General features: G+C 37.3%; 2 protein-coding genes across 5 annotated transcripts; both read left to right on the forward strand.

The window, feature by feature from the left end:
• The first annotated feature begins 102 nt into the window (after nt 1-102).
• kifc1 (kinesin family member C1) lies at nt 103-8,144 on the forward strand. 4 transcript variants are annotated; one of them, XM_051136483.1, is made up of 17 exons: nt 103-206; nt 503-532; nt 2,023-2,106; nt 2,217-2,313; nt 2,412-2,465; nt 2,672-2,707; nt 2,790-2,988; nt 3,075-3,240; nt 3,327-3,494; nt 4,520-4,639; nt 4,895-5,179; nt 5,274-5,438; nt 6,004-6,142; nt 7,174-7,313; nt 7,511-7,584; nt 7,689-7,764; nt 7,864-8,144. In XM_051136483.1, exons 2-17 carry the CDS (start codon nt 521-523, stop codon nt 7,906-7,908), a joined length of 1,860 nt encoding a protein of 619 aa, XP_050992440.1. In that variant the 5' UTR covers nt 103-206; nt 503-520; the 3' UTR covers nt 7,909-8,144. The 4 variants fall into 4 exon arrangements, with proteins under 4 accessions (XP_050992440.1, XP_050992442.1, XP_050992441.1 ...); XM_051136485.1 differs by having other exon boundaries at nt 2,220-2,313; XM_051136484.1 differs by having other exon boundaries at nt 107-206; nt 506-532.
• A 1,288-nt stretch (nt 8,145-9,432) lies between these two features.
• zbtb22b (zinc finger and BTB domain containing 22b) lies at nt 9,433-19,415 on the forward strand. The gene is made up of 4 exons (XM_051137288.1): nt 9,433-9,598; nt 11,101-11,327; nt 11,953-12,828; nt 14,570-19,415. Exons 2-4 carry the CDS (start codon nt 11,103-11,105, stop codon nt 15,500-15,502), a joined length of 2,034 nt encoding a protein of 677 aa, XP_050993245.1. The 5' UTR covers nt 9,433-9,598; nt 11,101-11,102; the 3' UTR covers nt 15,503-19,415.
• Nucleotides 19,416-20,350: the final 935 nt, after the last annotated feature.

Raw genomic sequence — 20,350 nt, forward strand, 5'->3', positions numbered from 1 at the left:
CTTTGGGTTGGTGCCAAAGGTTCGGTTTCTGCGCCCACTTGGGGCGGGGCTTATTGGATGCCGTGTAGTGATTGGTTTCGATCCGACCAATAAAACATCAGCGAGTAAAGCGGCTACGCGCAGGATTTCAATTTGAATTTCAAACGGCTGCGAGAGCTTACTGCGCCGGGGTGTGTTTGTGTTATTCTCAGTTCCGTGTATAAAAGGTTTGTTGTTATGTTTTTATTTATATAACGCTACACTAATCGTAAGTATAATACAGCATGCTTTATTTTTTATGTGAAGATAAGATTGATTGTACGGATTTGTATGTTTATGTTGTAAAGTTATGTGAATGACGTTTGGTGAGCAGCAACTGTTTGTTTTCGTCAATACACGTTACATATGTTTATCGGTAATTTGGAGTTTATAAATAAATATGTGCTTGAAGGGTATATGTATTTGATGAAATTACGTTAACTAACCTTTTTTAAAATGTTATGTTTTTGGGGTTGGCTTAAAGAAGAACTGAACAGGATCCATGAACAAAGAGGTAAGATTATAAACAGTTGGAAATGCTATGGGCTATGTTTACATTAATCCGGATACATATTAAAACCGTGTTTTTGTTTTAAAACGCTCTCCATCCACACTAGCGTTTTCCCAAAGTTTCTCATCCACACTGAAACGTCTGAACACGCTAAATTGACTTACTGCGCATGTGTAAAACCTCAAACAATTTGAGCTATTTTTAAAATTTGTTTGGCAACTTTTAGCAACTGTGGCTTAAATGAAAAAAACGCACTCATTTTACCTGTAAATACCTCTGGCAGTGCACAAATCACATATTGCTTAAATTAGGATGCAGTTGTTAAGTAATTATTGTTAATAACAATTGTTCATTTGTGGTAACACCATAAATGTTATTGCTTTGTTCCTGCAATTGTTGATCAGTTAAAAAATATGTAGAAAAATGGAAAAGCTAGGACATTATCTGTTAATTTGTAACCTGAAAACACAAAACACAGTGTGGGAAAAAAAGAAATCTGAAAAATCAATACAAAATTGTATTCAAATTAACACATTGTGCCCTATTTTACAGACGTTTCTTAAAGTGTAGCGTACTAACTACCAATATACAGCTTAAATATAATTGTTCAGAATGTTTAGTTTACTAATTAAAAAGAAAATGCATAAAATGTAATTGCTCAAATTAAATGTACTATTCATATTTTAATATTGTTGTTTTTTTTTTTTTTTTTTTTTACTAACAAATCTAAATTAACGTTTCAAATCATATCCATAATCTTTTTTTTTTTTTTTTTTTTTTTTTTTTTTTTTTTTGGCTGAGATTTGATTGGTCTGATTGTGTATTTTATTCTGTTTTGTGTTGTGATTACATAATGATGTCATTGTGCAATTACATCAGTGTCATTTAGCAACAAATTGTCCTGCCTTTAGCAACTTTCGCTGAAAATTAGTTGGCAACACTGCTTCCGGGTTGTGTTCCATTACATGTTTGGTCAGAAATGCACCTGCCCTCATGTTTTGTTGCAGGATTGCAACTGAGTAAATTTCCTGTCTTTTTTTGCAGAACTGTTATATGAAGAGTGTAACATCTTTAGCAACAATGTCATAGTGAATAGTACATAACGACACAATACTGATGCATAAACATCTATGTCTATTGGTACAATATGCGCCACATGACTAAACATGTGTTATCATTTTTAAAAAGCATCGTTGCCATCTCTGTGTGGACAGAAGGCCAAAACGTGGAGGAAAATGTTTTTGAATGAAAACGTGTTAGTATGGACAAGGTCACAGACTCCGCAAGTTAATATTCCCGTGCAAGCATGCATATGCAGCCCAAGCTACTTGTCATTGCTGATGCGGTGCATAATATAGAATATTTTGTATTCTTCTGAACAGCAATTTAGAGTACTGAATGCATTATTATTAAACTACAACTGCTTTGTTTTGGATACGTGTCACGTGTACCTTTTGAAAGTCGGTTCATGTTTTCTCTTGGTTCTTCTGCAGAATACAACATCCCGTCTCCCTGTCATGTCTGGGAAACGGGCTCACACCAACAGTACAGATGGGGAGCAACAGCAGCCTGCGCAGGTGTGTTTTTAGTCCATTTAGATACCCCTTTCTCATGCTTTTATCACAAAATGTAATCTTTGGATTATTTTGAATATATTTAATGGAAAAACCACTCCACTTTTCTTCAGAAGAAAATGCGCAAGGTAGATGCAGAACCGCCTGCAAGGTTCAGACCTGCGGCTAGTGTTGCGCCCCCAAGGCGCCCTGTGGCAGTCAAAGCTCCTGGTAAGTTATACTAAAATTTAATATCTTGTTTTAGTTTTTGGGGGTCGTTTGACTGAAATGGCAGATGGGGTCTTCATGTTGTCTCTTTTTTTTCTCAGCTAAACCTCTTCGTCCAACTGGAGCCGCAACAGTGGCCGTTGCACCCGCAAGAGGTATTGGAAAACATGTTTTAACTGGTCATAAACACCAAAAACCCCACTTAATGCTACTAAAACCAGGTCTTTAGCACAAAGTGTGGGTTAAAGTATTTTCTTATTTAATTTGATCTGCAAATATCAATGAGCTCCATCAATATTATAGCTGCAGTAAATATAAAATATGAATGTCATCTTAACATCAATATGGTCTTTGCATCAAGGTGACCAGAGAAAACCTGTTGCTGCAGTACCTAAAGGTAAAACATGCATGTGTCTGTGGGTAAATATGATGCTGTATAATAAAATAGATGATTTAATGGCTAGTGTGTCCACTTTCAGTAGCTGCAGGTGCGTCACGAAGGCCAGGATGGGATCTGAAGGGCAAAGTGAGTGACATGGAAAACAAAGTCCAGAATTACCAGAGCAAAATAAAATCGGTAAATCTGGAAAATGATCATCTGAAGGAGTCCATTACCAAAGCTCAAAAGCATAAGGCTGAAATTGAAAACGAGAACAATGGTCTCAAAAAGCGTCTTAGGTAAGCATGTTCAAAATAACTTCATAATGAATCAGAACCTGGTGGTATTATTTATTGGTCTGATAATAATATTGATTCTTTTGTAGGGATTGTGAAGAGGAGCTGGGAAAGCTGGCTACTGTGAAAGATGACCTGGCGCAAACCTCTACAGAGAGAGATGGTCTTAAGAAAGACCTCAAGAAGCTAACAGAAGAGCATAATGTTTTGGAAAAACTCAGGGATCATTTGGAGTCTGAGCTTCGCAATATACAGGTAAACATTTGTACGGCTGCACTTATACCTTGAATTAACTTATACCTTGAATTAACATCTGCAATCTGTTTCTGTGTCTTTCTCAGACTCAGCTCGCTATTCAGACCTCTGCACTGAGGCAGTGTCAGAGCAGTTTGATGGAGAGCCAAGAACTGGTCAGGAACCTTGAGGAAACAGTGGCCCGTCAAAAGGAAGAGCTCCACCTTGGAGAAATGGAGCGAAGGAAGCTCCACAACACCATTCAAGAGCTCAAAGTGAGCTTGCATGGATTTTTTTTTTTTTTTTTTTTTTTTTGAGAATAATGTAAAGCTGTATTCAGGGTTTGTACAAGGTGCTTAAAAAACCCTTGAAAATAAGCAATATTCCTGAAGAGGTGCTTGAAAAGTGCTTGAATTATTGAATGGCAATGGATCTATGAAATAAGTGATTAATCTTGTCAAAAACATCATACTTTTTTTTTTTTTTTTTTTTTTTTTTTTTTTTTTTTTTTTTCTGCTTATTTCTGTTAATGTCAGAAAGCAAGCTAAGCAAGTAGTAGTGCTGACAGTGTCATGTAAACATGGCTGAAGATGTGAAAAGAGGAACAGATGACCTAAATCAGTTGAGTCATTTATGCTGGAACTGGATTGAACCTGTGACTTCAATCGTTCATTTCAAGTGATTCACTAGCAAAAACCAGATCAAGTTAAAAGAGCCATTTATTTTCAGCATCACTCATAACGATTTTAAAAAGCATATAGTAATGGGTGAAATGGTTCACTATTTATAAGCTAAATATTGCAAATCATTTGATTCAGGTTGGGACTTCAGAGCACGTATTGCAACCCGATTTAGATGGGAACGGGTTTGTGAATCTTTTAGCAAATTGAATAGTGCAAATCAAATGATTATCACATTATTATACACATGCAAATCCTTTAAGAAAATTCACAGTAGTTTTACTGTAGTAAAAGTGTAGTATACTTTGTAATACTTTAGTAATAATACTTTGTGCTTAAATTTATTTTGCTATTATTATTATTATTATTATTATTATTATTAGTGTATTTTATCCATTTCACTTTAAGAATTTGGAATGGAAGGCATTGTTCGATAAGTATGTCTAGTTGAGGTCCTTAAATCAAAAAAGCACCTTGCAAGTCCTGGAATTTCTTTTTACAGTATCTGTACAAACCCTGTATTTTGTTTATTTGGTGTATGAGACACCATGAAGTGATTTAATTATAACCAGATTAACCATAATCAAATATGCACTAATTATCCCACAACCTCTTTTTAGGGCAACATCCGGGTGTTTTGTAGAGTCCGCCCCCTGCTGACTGGCAATCAGTCTGATATTCTTCACATTCAGCTGCCGGCCCATGACAACAAGGCCCTTACACTTGCCAAAACGGAAGAGGTAAATGCTTCTTATCATGTTTCTGGTCTTAAGGACGTTAAGTTTGGTATAGTCTCACGTAGCCACACCTTCATACTGAGGACAGAAGGCCTGGAGCAGCCAATCACAGTTTGTTTAGGGCATAAAAACGTAAAGTTGATGTCTCTACAATAACAGACCAGCATGCAACCAATAAATCTGAGGTGGAGACTACAATTTGGTATAACCCAAAGAATGTGACCAACCGCTTTTACAATTTCCTCTTCTCTTTCTTAGTCGCACACAGGTCGCACGGCTGACACTCAGAAGAGCTATAACTTCAGCTTCGACCGTGTGTTTGGGCCGCGTGCCACTCAGCGTGAGGTTTTTGAAGAGATCTCCCTGCTGGTGCAGTCTGCTCTGGATGGGTACAACGTTTGTTGCTTTGCTTATGGCCAAACTGGCAGCGGGAAGACCTTTACTATGGAGGGGGGTGATCTGGAGGATTTGTGGGGAGTCATTCCACGTGCTGTCCAGCAAATCTTCAAGTCCGCCAAAGCGCTCCGCGAGCAAGGGTGGCAGGTAAGGGCAATGTATGAAATATTTGTTCAAATGAGGCTAAATTGTTTTTGGCCTCCTCGTGGTTTATTAATTGTTTCTGTGTTGGTATTTTTAGTACACCTTTACTGCCAGCTTTGTGGAGATCTACAATGAGACTCTTCGAGATCTTCTCTACACGGGAAAACCAAACAAAAGACCTGAGCATGAGATCAGGAAGATCTCCAATAATGAGATCACGGTTACCAACCTGACTTACCAAAAGGTCAACAATGAAGATGAGGTACTGCTCATATGTGTCATCTCATGTCACACAATGATATTAAAGGGGTAGTTCACCCAAAAATTAAAATTCAGTTAATTACTTGCCCTCATGTTGTTCCAAACCCATAAAACCTTTGTTCGTCTTTGGAACACAAATTAAGGTATTTTTGATTAAATCTGAGAGCTTTCTGATCCTCCATAGACAGCAAGAGTCCTACCATGTTCAAGGTCCAGAAAGGTGGTAAGGACATTAATAAAACAGTCCATTTGCCATCAGTGGTTCAACTGTAATTTCATGTAGCTGCAAGAATATTTTTATTGTGCAAAAAAAAAAAAACAACTTGATTCAACAGTTTTCTGTGGAGTGTCAGAAAGCTCTCAGATTTCATCAAAAATATCTTAATTTGTGTTCGGAAGACAAACGGAGGTCTTAAGGGTTTGGAACGACATAAGGGTGAGTAATGACATCATTCAAATTTTTGGGTGAATGATCCCTTTAAGATAACGCTACTCTGAAATTCAGAGTTGTTTTTGTTCATACATGAGTGAGCAGTTTATAAAGTGCCTCCTTCCTCATGTCTCAGGTGCACAACTTGATCATGCTGGCAAACCAGAACCGGTCCACAGCCCGCACAGGCATGAACGATCACTCCTCACGTTCTCACTCTGTGTTCCAGCTAGACATCGAGGGGCAGAACTCTGATCGCGATACCAAGTGCAAGTGTAAGAATCACAGAATACCTTGATTTAAAGGGAACCCTGGGTATTATGACATGTATGGCTTAATATAATGTAAATGATGTCTCTACTGAAATATGTAGTATAAAACCCATGAAGGCGCCATTATGATGTGAAATGGTTGGGCTTTGTGAGCTGCTGGTGCTACCTGTTGCTACTTTTACTGCAGCACAACTCTGAAAATAATGCTGATATGATGACCACAGCTACTAAAAGAACTTACAGGTGGCTATATATATATATATATATATAAGCGAGGGCTTCAACCAAGTGTCATACAATCGATGATATTTTTTTTTTTTTTTTTTTTTTCCCCTCTCCCCTCCCCCACAAGAAGTGCGAACGCCCCAGATATTGAGTGAAATATGTGCTGAGCCTGAGAAACTTCTTCAGTGGCTGTGGCATCATGACTGGCTTAAGCATGTTTGCATCCTGGCAGGATGGCAACTAGCGTTTCTTGTCTCTGCCAGTTTGTAAGCCCTTTCAGGACCTGTGGTTTCCTAAAAACCTCAAAGGCATCAGAGCTAAAGTGGAGAGAACAAAGATGCAGGTCTTTAGGAAGTTTTATTCGTCCACAGGCATCTTCCCATTCTGTTCTCCTGTTCTTATCACTAGGAAAAGCAGTGAACCCTCTGACTGAAAATTACATCTAGCAGGCACACAATAATGTTTTATTTTCTAAGAGAGGTAGGTAGGCAGTAGCTCACTGAGCGCAGCCGTTTCATGTCAATGAAATAATGTGCCATCATAATCCACCAAAATATGTCTAAAACAATGTGTTTTTTTTTTTTTTTTTTTGTTTTTTAAATGCCGTAAGTCTTTCATGGGTTTTCCACTACATATTTCAGTAAGATGCATCGTTATACAAGTCTTAATACCTGGGGTTCCTATTAATAGGTAAACTGTACTTCATAAAGGGAAGCAGAGGTCTAATTTGGGGGTCTTAATATTGAGTATGTCCATAGTTATATTTGACACTAATGCCTGACTTTAATTGTGTATTGATTGCTTTTCAGCCACGCTGTGTCTGGTGGATTTGGCCGGTAGTGAGCGAGTGCAGAAGAGTCAGTCTCAAGGAGAGCGATTCAAAGAGATGACCGCTATCAACTCTTCCCTCACAAACCTGGGAATTGTGATCGCTGCTTTGGCCAACAAGGTATGTTTTTAGCTTATTATGTGACTCCAATTCTGAGTTATTGGAGAATGCAACCCTCTCAACATCGTACTTTATTTTCAAAACAACTGTAGTCTTTTAGACTTCTTGGTACATAATGCATTCTAAGTAGTAAGCTATAGAGGTTTTCTTCGACTGCTGTGCAATAACACACCCATTTTCTTGCTTAACATCTACAGGAGAGCTTTATTCCCTACCGTAACTCTAAGCTCACGTACCTCCTGCAGAACTGCCTTGGAGGCAACAGCAAAACGTAAGCATAACACAAGTACATGTTTGTCTTGTAGCCTGAGGTGGTGTTTTCTTTTAGGGGTTTCCAGAAAGGAACATGTGACTCACTTCATTTTCTCTGTACAGTTTGATGTTTGCGAATATAGCACCGGAGGAAGAGAGCTTCAGTGAGTCGCTGAATTCTCTGCGCTTCGCTAGCAAGGTGAGTGATCTCATGTGGTCACATCAATGGTTTTTATTTTATGACAGTCTCCTAATTTTCACTTATCACTGTTTATAACTCACATTTACTCTGTTGCAGGTGAACGACTGTGTCATCGGAACAGCCTCAGCTAATCGGAAATAGTTCAGCTGTCATTTCTATTTTTTTAAAAAAAGTTTAAACTTTTATCTTAACTTCAGTTATTTCATTTTTATGCTCATATCTCCTGTCTCCGGTATGTTTTTATATTTCTGTGGTGCTTTTTTTTTAATGTTCTATCTTACTAGCAGACACTTTTTATTGATGTTTTACAGCCACCAAATGCATATACTTCATCTTGTATGGGGGATCAATAAAGTTATTTTGGCATGTAATGCAGAGATGAGCCTCATGATGCTAAGTGGACAAAATTTGGACCATTTCATTCTTGTCAATGTTGTTTGTTTTTGTTAAATGCAAATGAGAACTTTCTTAAAGTTCTCTTCAAGTTATAATGGTAATGGTTTGTCAAAATTAACTGAGCTTAATAATAAAATGACTTTAATTTTGCTATGGTTTTCATGAGAAATTAAATTTTACTAACTCTGAAAGATAACCCACGGTAATTATATATTCTATATAGGAATGTTTACACTGTGCAGATAGACCTGCTTGTTGGCAGAGGCTATTTACACTAATTCCGCCCACCAACGTGTGTTTGGGTTAGACAAGATTACAAAAGACCGCTGGTTAACGTCAGCTTTAGATATAAAGCGCACGTAGCATATGCGTTTTGACGCGTTGGACCCGAGTTCGATTCCCCATTTGCCAAACTCTTTCTAATATGGCATCAGAAAGGCATTTTCAATAATGAAGGAATTAATTAAAAGTTGAGACAGTATCGGGTAGGTGTAGGGAGGGCTTTATTGTCCCAATATGGCAGCATCAATTTAGTAATTTTAATAAAAATTATCATTTACACTTACTAGCTAAATTTACATACTGTTTAATTATATACTACAATACAAAGATGCAGATATTTGCAATAAGTAGTGAAAAATGCTGAAAATACTGCTATTTGTAAATAGAATCTATCGCTATTTGCACTTAGTGTAAATACCGTATCACTAAGAAAATACTGCTATTTTCACTTTGTGCAAATAAAATCCATTGCTATTTGTACTCAGCGTAAATCTGTTGCTATTTTCACTTGGTGTAAATAGCATCCTTCGCTATTTGCACTTAGTACAGATAGCTGCTGCTTAATTATATCCATAATATATTTTAAGTAATATTTTTTTGTTACTGGCCATATATAGTTTCTAATATAAGTCCTGTGAAGAACCAAATCTGTGCACAAATATAATTTCCAGTATAAAATACTAATCTTTGGCCCCTACTTTTAAGGATTGATTGTATTTTTCGTTATTGTAATTACTTTTAAACTTTTTTCTTTTATGATTTTTATACAATTACCAATGGAAATATGTTTACACAATCAGGATAAAATAACTAAGGAAACTTAAGGCACTTCTGGGTAAAATTGTTTTAGACGAAGCATACTTCCGTATAAACTGCTCTAGTGTTGAATGGTTCGAATTTGATTATTTCTGTGGTTTCTAACACTCTAAAAACAGCACTTGTTGCCATGACAATAGTGAACAGGATCTAGTGTTTGCTTCCCTTTTTGGTCGGCCGAGTCTAGAGCAGCTGTCTGGGATTTCTTAAAGGTAAAACCAGACTCCAAACCTGATGTCAGTCCACCATTACGCTCGGCATTCCCGAACGGTGGGAAACGTCGATCTATCATGATGAAAACCCCTCTTTTGAGTGCCTGACGGAGATATTTAAGTCGGTAAGATATCTTGATTGATAAAAAGAGTCTGATTTATGAGACGATCCGCTTCCGTGCTTCTTAAGGCCACACGGATTGGTTTCGCGGCGGCTGGCTAATGTAAATAAGAGCGGTGCGCGAACCCCCCTGATTTCTGACGCGAACTCTTTTTAACGGGGCTCTGCGAGTTTATACGTGGCAAATTTGATTTTAATACACGCTGACAGCGAGCGTACGAAAGCCACGGGCTATTTGTTGACGAAACACCAATGCAACTTTCATGGGTAGCGAAATATTAACGGTAATTCTGAGGCGTTATAACAGGTCTGAGGAAACTATATTCATGATATTTGTCATTATTAGAAAACAGAAAGACGATCTAACAAGTCAATAAATAAAGCGTTCATGCAGTGCCTGGTCAATGCCCCTTGTTCTTTGGACCTGCAATACCATTTGCTGGGTTCAAAGAGAAATAAAGTATTATGTTATGAGGAAAATCAAAACATACGTACTTGTTACATATCTAAAATGTTTGTGACGAATTTTTAAAAATATATCATTATATAAACTTTTTTTTTGTTGTTGTGGAAGTGAATAGAAGTTATTCGTTTTAAAAGTAAATTTAATTTTAATGCAAATGAGCTCTGCGAGTCCAGAATATTCAGGAGTCAGTTTGATTATTTATTCCATTGTCACTCTGGTTTATAACTTAACTGTGTGTGTGAATGTAACCATATTCAGCGATTTAAAACAGGACTGACAACGATATTATGCTGCTGTGTTAAAAATGATGCAAAGTTGTGTTTTGTACTTACGTCGCGATTTGTTCTGTTACCCGGATACGTGGTTATACTGGCGATACTCGGATGTAAACAACAGCATGGATTGCACGTTAAAGTACCACTGAATATGTTGTTCTGCTATATTTATGTTGTCTAAACCATGGAAACAACGTGTTGACACTGCCAAATCATATAGTGATGTACTTAGTAAGCAGGAACAGGCACAATATTTGGACAAACTAAAGTTAATAGGTGGTAAAGATACGTACCAGCAGTATCAATTAAGATATTAGCCTAATATTTCACCTACATGATGGTAGGAAATTATAAGAACAAACACAAAAGTTGTCAACATTCTTGCCATGGAAGTCCTGGTTTAGTTTGGCCAACCACAAACGCCTTTTGTTCCTCAGGCAATTTTTTGCACTCTTCTCTTTGATTTGTTATAACTTTTAGCAGTCTATAGCACTCCAAATGTTTTTCCAAGTCTGACTGATTACTACAGCCCAAAACATGACAATAATTGACCATTTTCAGCAAGTAATCAGCAAAATATGTGAGTTTTGTTCAGTTCAGTGACATTGGGTATGTTCAGTGCCGCCATTATGACCGACTGATGACGCGTTGTGAAAACTCTATACACTATTGGTACACTATCTGTGTACTTTTTATTAGGACAAATTAGGACAAACATTAGGTTTGCTTTAAAATTAGTTATTTTCTGATGGTTTTCCCTTGCAGGAATGCAGTCGGCCACGGCGGACCAAGGCTATGGTGACTCCGCAGGTTCAGCCACTGGTTCAGTGGTGCAAGTGTGCTTCCCGAGTGTGCAGGCGTCAGTGCTGGAGAGCCTGAATCGGCAGCGTGAAGAAGGCCATCTCTGTGACCTCTCCATCCACGTTCAGGGCCAGGTGTTTAAGGCCCATCGGTGTGTGCTGGCTGCATCGTCACCTTACTTCCATGACCAGGTACATTGACACCTTTACCTGAAAATGAAATACTTTTATTTAGCAAGGATGCATTAAATTGATCAAAAGTGATGATAAAGACATTTATAATATTACAAAAGGTTTCTATTTCAGATAAATGCTGTTCTTCTGAACTTTCTATTCATCAAAGAAACCTGAAAAAATTCTACTAAGCTGTTTTCAACATAATAATAAATGTTTTTTGAGCAGCAAATCAGAACATTAGAATGATTTCTGAAGGATCATGTGACTGGAGTAATGATGCTAAAAATTCAGCTTTGAAATCACAGGAATAAATTCATTTTAAAATATATTCAAATAGAAAGCAGTTATTTTAAACAGTAAAAATATTTCAAAATTTACTGTGTTTGCTGTATTTTGGATCCAATAAATGCAATCTTGGTGAGCAGAAGAAACTTCTTTAAAAAGCATTAAAAATCTTACTGTCCAAAAACTTTTGACTAGTGTAAAAATCTTGTTAGACAATATGTTTACCGCTTCCAGTTCTATAACATTTCACAGACAAATTTTTTAGTAAGTAGTTAAAAACATGCATAACAGTTTCTATCAGATTCATCTGTGTCGTGTTTATTAGCCACATCACAGTCTTTGCTCCACGTTCCAGGTGCTGCTGAAGAACATGTCCACTGTCTCCATCCCGGCCGTCATGGACCCCCTGGCCTTTGAGAGCGTCCTCAGTTGCGCGTACACCGGGCAGCTGCGAATGCTTCGTGAAGACATTGTTAACTACCTCACCGTTGGCAGTGTGCTCCAAATGTGGCACATTGTGGACAAATGCACTGAGCTTCTCAAAGAGGGCAGGGGAGGTTCCAGTGGACCTCAGGGATCCGGAGACAAAGAGAACGCAGGACAGAGCAGCGGCGCCAACAAGGTCGCCCAAGCGGACGGCGGAGATGCACCTTCGACTCCTCAACCTCCCAGCCGACCTTCCTTCAGCGAGAGCCAGTCCCCGAGCAGCACCAATTACTTCAGTCCTAGAGACGCAAACTTTGGCAGCACGATGGTGACCACCGGAGCAGCGGGAGAGGGTGCCGTACACTCCACCCCGACCTACTGCATGCCCTCTGGCGGAGAGGAAGGCTTCATGATTGAAGAAGACGAAGAAGATGACGACGAGCTCTTGTTTCCCAGGAAAAGAGATCGGGGAGGCAAGCGAAAGGTCGCAACCTCCATCTCCGATCAAGAGGTTGGAGTAAGTGACAGTTTTGGAGTTTCGTCCTACCAGGATGGAGACTCTTCTCCACCCCAGAAGCGGCCGTCGTACAGTCAGCCGAGCATCATGCCGAGAAAACAGTGGGTGGTGGTGAAGACAGAGCACTCGAGAGACGACGACCTGATCGTGGTGTCGGGAGGAGAGGAAGGAGCAGACGATGAAGAGGAACGAGAGATGGAGATGGTCAGAGAAAGAGACAGGACATTTAATATATCAAACGTTAGGACCCTCTCTGGACTCAGAGAAGATGCTGAAATGGAGGCACAGGTCAGTAGTTTTGCATCAGCTGGATGATATATTATAAATATATTTGGTACCATTTTGTCTGCGATATAAAATAAAGAATTATTTTAAATGTCAATTATTTTAATATGCTTTTTATTTGTCCAATAAAGTTTGAACGCTGAAAAAAAGACTGGTTAAAATGTAACAGTATCGGTAGATTTCTTATTGTTTTGAGCTTGTTTATACTTAAAACAAGTGAAAAAGTGCCAGTGAAATACACTTGCATTAAACATAGAGTACCAGTATATTCTCTAAAAACGTCTTAATGCAGTGTTGCTTCTCAAGTATATTTATTAAAGGAGGCCTATTATGCCCCTTTTTACAAGATGTTTCAGGTGTCCACAGAATGTGTCTGTGAAGTTACAGCTTAAAATACCCCACAGATCATTTATTATATAATTTTGAAAATGCCTTTTGAGTGGATGCAGAAACACATTGAAACACTGTTTTTTGCATGTCTCTTTAAATGCAAATGAGCTGCTGCTACCGCCCCTTTTTCCAGAACAGGACTGTGCCTTTACAGCTCGTAACTCAGATACTAAAAATGCTAAGAAAACATCTTTATAAAACAGATAGTTTCGGTCCTTGATTCTGATTGGTTGAGCCACGTTCTAAGCTGTTGTATTGTTTTATTTTGTTAAACCTTACTACGTATATAGAATAACTGTTTTAAAAAAGGAATAAGCCCCGTGAAGCCGTGGTTTACAGTGAATTTATAACAGCTAAGGAGGTTTTAGGCACTCCACTTCGCGTTGTGTCTAACAATGCCCCTTAGCTGTTATAAATTCACTCACAGCTTCTTGGGGCTTATTGCTTTAATATAAAACAGATAGCTCCAGTCCTTGATTCTGATTGGTTGAGCCACGTTCAAAGCTGTTGTAAATTACTCTACAAACATACACCTTTGTTTACGTCTGTGTTGCTCGGCAACCACTTTGTTGCAACCACAAACGTTTCTGAGGAACTACACTGTTTGGTGGAAGAATGATGTTTTTTATTAATATTATTACACTTTATTTGCTCTTTTTTATTTTGTGAAAACATACAACGTATATAGAATAACTGTTTTATAAAAGCAATAAGCCCAGTGAAGCCGTGGTTTACAGTGAATTTATAACAGCTAAGGGGGTTTGGGGGGTTTTAACAACGCCCCTTAGCTGTTATAAATTCACTGTAAACCATGGATTCTTGGGGCTTAGTGCTTAGTTTGGTTTTGATTATTATGTATATCGCGCTGAAATCATGCGTTTTAAACCACATTAGTTTAAACATCTGACATACGGCTTTTCTGAACTAAAACTAAAAAACTAAAGTTCTCTTTCATGTCTTATTGCACTTAAACGGTCAAATACACACGTTTATGTTAAAAACAAACGAGTTATAAAAACAGTCGATTATGTCTGTGAAGGTAAACAGCTGGGTAAGAAATTGCATGTTTATATTAGATCTGTGTTGCAGCAGCGTAATTCACAGTAAATAAATCAATAAATCCACTGCTCTTTTGTCTCCTCTGAGGTTTGAACTCTAAATAGTGTTCTGTGCTCGTCTGTGCAGCCAAAGACAGAACAGTTAGCATGCTTTGCACAAACTTCTGCCATGGCGTTAGAAGTTGGTACTGGTAATGCTGGAGACCCTATTAAAGCACTTAAATATGAAAAAAGTCACATTTTCATGATATGTCACCTTTAACATCATCAATTACTCAAATGTCTTTTTTCTGTAGGCTGATTATTGCCAGTCCTCGGAAGACTACCTCAAGTTTGAGAGGGGTTTGATCGACCAAACGTCCTCTCAACACCCTCCTGAGAATCCCGGTCAATGCTCCAGTAGGACCGTGTCCACCCTGCTCGGTTCAGTTCAGTCGACGGCTGCCAGAGCTCAGCTCTTCCCTCTGGATATGCAGGGAAACCAGATTCTCCTGTACAATCAAGCCGCCCTGGAGTCTACATCTCCATTAGGGCTTGCAGGAGGCATGTCCGGGGTGTCTCTAAAAGGGAGCCTCGAACACGGAGCGGTCCACTTACCCAGCCAAGGTGCTTTGGGTAGCGGGATGGAAGGATTAGATGGCGGCGCGGCTGGCAATTCAGGCAAGGTCTTCATGTGTCACTGCGGGAAGACGTTCACACACAAGAGCATGCGGGACCGGCACATCAACATGCACCTGGACCTTCGACCCTTCCACTGCCCCGTCTGCGCCAAGAAGTTCAAAATGAAGCATCACCTCACCGAGCACATGAAGACCCACACCGGTTTGAAACCCTACGACTGCCACGGCTGTGGGAAGAAGTTCATGTGGCGCGACAGCTTCATGAGGCATCGTTCGCATTGCGAGAGGCGCAGCAGGGCCGAAGCAAGAGCCGGATCCGAAGGTTCGGTCATCTCTCCACCACATCACATGAAGCTCCCCTCAGCCAACGAGACCAATCAGGGTAGCGTTGGTTCCAGAAGTGGGATCCCCGTTCTGTCTCCACAACATTCAATGAGCAGCAACGGCGTCTCTTGTCTCAACATGGCCGCTTCTGGGCCTCTTCTTGGAATAAGTTCTCAAAGTGGGCCGCATGGCCTTGGTTCTGGCGTTTTGGGCATTGGTGGCAATCGTAGCGGGTGTGTGGAAGATGTCTGTGAGGGTAACGTTGACGAAAGCAGTGTCACATAAGAGTTTTCCCTCCTGAAACCACCGTCCCGCAAAACCAGAACTCTTGTCTTCGGTTTTCAAGGGACTACGTGCACAATTGTCTGATTCTTTACCTCATGTCGGTGAGTGCGCCATACAAGATGTCCCATGTGTGTTCGAAAATAATACCAATGACCAAGTGCCCATTGCTAGCTCACGTATGTATCTACTTAAAGACCAGGCTGCTATGGTGACTGTTGAAAGCGTATCCCGGCCAGGAATACGGGACGGTCGCCGTCACGTTCAAGCTGCCTCACTAGCACAGAACATTCGTTCACTGTTGCTCTGAAGTGCCATTCCGTTATTATGTTGTACGATATTATGTTGTACAGAGTTGTACATTACTGTAACTCACTCGGTCTGTTCTTGATGTGAAGTTTTATTGTACTGTCACTCAACTATATACAGTATATTCACTCTGAAAGGTTTTGAACGTCTTGATAACTTAAATAAGAGACGTGCTATAGTTTCCTCTGCACTTTGGTGTCTTATGGTCCGTTCACATCAACGACGATAACTATAACGATAACTATAAAGGCTTGTTCACAAAAAAGGATGATAACTATAAAGTTAACTATAAAGGTACATTAACATAAAGAATAATAACTAACAATAACTATCAAGGCTTGTTTGCAAAAAAGGACGATAGCTATAACAATAACTTTAATGATAACAAAAAAACTAAAAAAGGGTCATCACAAAAAGGATGATAACTGTAATGATAACTATAAAGACTCATTCACAGAAAAAATTAAATAACTAAAAGGTTAACTAAAGGTACGTTCACACCGAGGATAACTATTATAATAACTATCAAGGCTCGTTGGCAAAAAAGGACAATAAATATAACAATAATTTTTCTTACAAAAAAGACGATAATTATAACAATAACTATAAAGGTGTGTTTACAACAAAACCAATAGCTATTATGATAACAATAAACGCTTGTTTGCAAAAAGGATGATAACTAACGATAACTATAACAATAGGGGTCCAAAAGGATGACAACTATAATTATATCTATAGCATTCACAAAAAAGTCGATAACTATAAATTTAACTAAAGGTACGTTCACAAAGAGGATGAATATAACAATAATTATCAAGGCTCATTTGGAAAAAAGGACAATAACTATAACTAAATTTTCACAAAAAAATACGATAATTATAACGATAAATATAAAGATTTGTTCACACCAAAAACAATAACTATAACAATAACAATAAAGGCTCATTCACAAAAAGGATGATAACTATAATGATGACTATAAAGACTCATTCAAGAAAAAAGTTAATAACTATAAAGTTAAGTATATAGGTACGTTCACACAGAGGATAAATGTAACAGTAACTATCAAGGTTCATTTGCAAAAAAAGGACGATAACTTTAACGTTAATTGTTCGCAAAAAATTATGATAATTATAACGATAACTATTAAGGCTCGTTCTTAAAAAGGATGACAACTGTATAGATAATTAAAAAGCGGTCATAGCAAAAAGGATGATAACTATAACGATAACTATAAAGACTCGTTAACTATCAAGGGTCATTTGCAAAAAAGGATGATAACTATAACGATGCATTTTTGCAAAAAGAGGATGATAATTATAATGATAACCATAAAGGTGTGTTCACACCAAAAATAATAACTATAATGATAACAGTTGAGGCTTGTTCATAAAAAGGATGACAACTATAAAGTGTCATCCCAAAAACGATGATTACTATAACGATAACTATAAAGGGTCATCACAGAATGTATGACAACTATAATGATATCTATAAAGACACATTCACAAAAAAAAATCGATAACTATAAGTTAACTATAAAGGTACGTTCACGCAGAGGATAATTATAACAATAACTATCAGTGCTCGTTTGTGAAAAAGAACGATAACTATAACAATTATTATAACAGTGTGTTCACACCAAAAACAATAGCTATAACAATAACAATAGGCTCATTCACAAAAAGGATGACAACTAAAAGTCGTTAATTATACATGGATCACAAAAAAAGTTGAGAACTATAAAGTAAAACTATAAAGATTTATTCACCAAAAAAGTTGATAACTATAAAGTTAACTATAAAGGTACATTCACAAGATAAATATAATAATAACTATCAGGGTTCATTTGCAGGAAAGGATCATAATTATAACAATAACAATAAAGACTCATTCACAAAGTCGCTAACTATGAAGTTAACTATAAAGGTACGTTAACACAGAGGATAACTATAACAATAACTATCAAGGCTCATTTGCAAAAAAGGCTTATTCACAAAAAACGACTATAACGATAACTATAAAGACTTGTTCGCAAAAAAGTCCAACTATAAAGTTAACTATAAAAGTTTGTTTACATGAGCGATAACTATGAAGGTCTGTTGACACAAAAATAAATAACTATAACAATAACAATAAAGGCTTGTTCACAAAAAGGACAGTAATTATAATGATAACGATAAAGGCCTGTTCACAAAAATGTTGTAACAATACCTATAAAGTTTTAATAATCATTCTAATTCTAAATGTGAATGACAAAGTCCACATCACAACTAGTCCTATAATGATAGTGACTTGAGGAACAATATAATTGTAATCAATTTCAGAACTTTTTCAGCTGATCAACGAAAAAAACATTGACAGCCAATCTAAATGATAAAAGCACCATAATACCACTTTAAAGAGCTTAAGCTTTTAAAATGGTAGACGACATAACTGCAGCGCACACTTATAAACAGAACATTATTGTACTTTGGTGTGGATGCTAATCTAGATATTGTTATAGTTCTCGGTGTGAACGGGCCTTAAACTTAAAACGAATCATTCAAATTCTATGAGAATTATAATGATGGCATATAGAGACTGCCTTTTTTCAGCTGATAAATGTTTAAAACATTGACAGCCAATCAGAACTTATTACACTTTAAGAGCTCAAGCACATAACCACATAGTGACTGCTAATATAGTTATCATTCTTGGTGTGAACGGGCCTTTACTGCTTGCAGAGCAGGCGAGTGCAGGATTTTGTAGGTAGTTGGATAACTAAATAAATCGACTCAGAGTGCGTTTTGGCTTTACAGTATGATTTTTATCCGTAAAACCACCATAAACATTGAGGGGGACACATCCTCCTAAATACTGGTCAAAAGTCACAAGCACCTGGCATCCAACTACTGAACTCCTGCGGTATTTTAGATGTAGCCTATAGCGTACCAGTAGTGATAGTTTACACGTTTGCCTTCCATGAAGGCCGAGACCTGATTTGCGAATGGTTGAAAAGCTCGAATGAAGTATGCAAATGACATGCCAAATTAGTGTGAACGTCTGCAACTGCCAAGAACGTTTAAGACGTATGAAGATGATTTAACAGATCCTGATTGGGATTGCCTGAGTGGATGTTTGGATATGTCAATGCAGTGATCAGTAGTTGCCTTGTACCACAGATGCACCACAGAAACCCATATACCTCAAACATTTGCGCAACTATTCAATAGATTACAATAAATGAACCTGGGTGTGAAGATTGTGAGCTGGAAGGAATCACGTATCTGTTGCTTATCACACATTATTATGACTTTTATATCAAACCTGTGTATTTCAGATTAGTGAGCAAAGTTGAAGTGTGAACAATGAAGTAGAGAACGTTTGAAATATAATTTAAAAACCAGTAGGTAAAAGCATGATTCAGTGCTCGCTTGATGAGTAATCTGGTTAGAGATCTGTATTTTGTACTGATAAATAAAAATATTTGTTCTGTCTACAGCTGTTGTGGTGAATCTGAACTAAATATGTGACGGGCGATAGCACGCTACGCATTTCCCTGATAAGGACAGATTATGTCAATGCTTTCACAGGATCTTCAAATGAAAGAGAAATAAAGTACGTTGTGCACAAATTATGACTCATTCTTGTCTTGTTACTGCTTGAAAGTCTTTTTTCAGGGTTTTTTTCAGGGATCTACAGTAATAAGCCACTGCGCATCTCCATTCAAAAGCAGCGGCGTTTCATTTATGAATAAACATGCAATTTTAAATGAATCTAGTGAGTCAATGATTCAGTTTCCCATTCATAAAGACAGTCACTTGCTTTATTCCTGAATGATTCAGGTGTTTAAACGAATCAAATGAATGAGTGATTCAGTAATTAAATCAGTGACTTGCTGCCACCTACTGGTAGTTTATTTCATTTTAAAGTATCTTTTCAGATATTTAAATAATTTAATATTTCTATAGTCCAGATTTTATATTTAAAACATTAACTTCAACATGCATTTATGAATTTGATTGCACTCATGCCACCTCTGAGCCTCATTAAACGTGAAAATACACCTACAAGCCACTTTTGTGCTCCTCCACTTCTGTAGTACAAATTAATTTTGTTAATACTGATTTCATTTCATTGGTAACTTATTCTACTTGTTCTTATTCTGCTGTTTTGATTAGAAATTTTAAAAAGCTTATAAAATATAAATAATAAAAAATAAATAAATAAAATAAACCTATTAAAAAATTTCATATTCAAGGCAAGGTTTGCACATATAAAATTTGTTCGGAATATAAATGTAATTATGATGGTTGTAAATTTGTCAGAATACAATATGCTAAAATATTTGTCTTATTAATATATATATATTAATAATATATAAATGTTTTTTGTGTGTGTGTGTGTGTGTATATATATATATATATATATATATACACACACACACAATATATATATATATATATATATATATATATGTGTATGTGTGTGTGTATTATATAGGTGGTTAAGTTGTAATGGAATACAGGTATGCTAAAATATTATTTATTATTAATAAAA

The sequence above is a fragment of the Labeo rohita genome, chromosome 19 (genome assembly GCF_022985175.1).
Source record: "Labeo rohita strain BAU-BD-2019 chromosome 19, IGBB_LRoh.1.0, whole genome shotgun sequence".
In the NCBI taxonomy this organism is placed as follows: domain Eukaryota; kingdom Metazoa; phylum Chordata; class Actinopteri; order Cypriniformes; family Cyprinidae; genus Labeo; species Labeo rohita.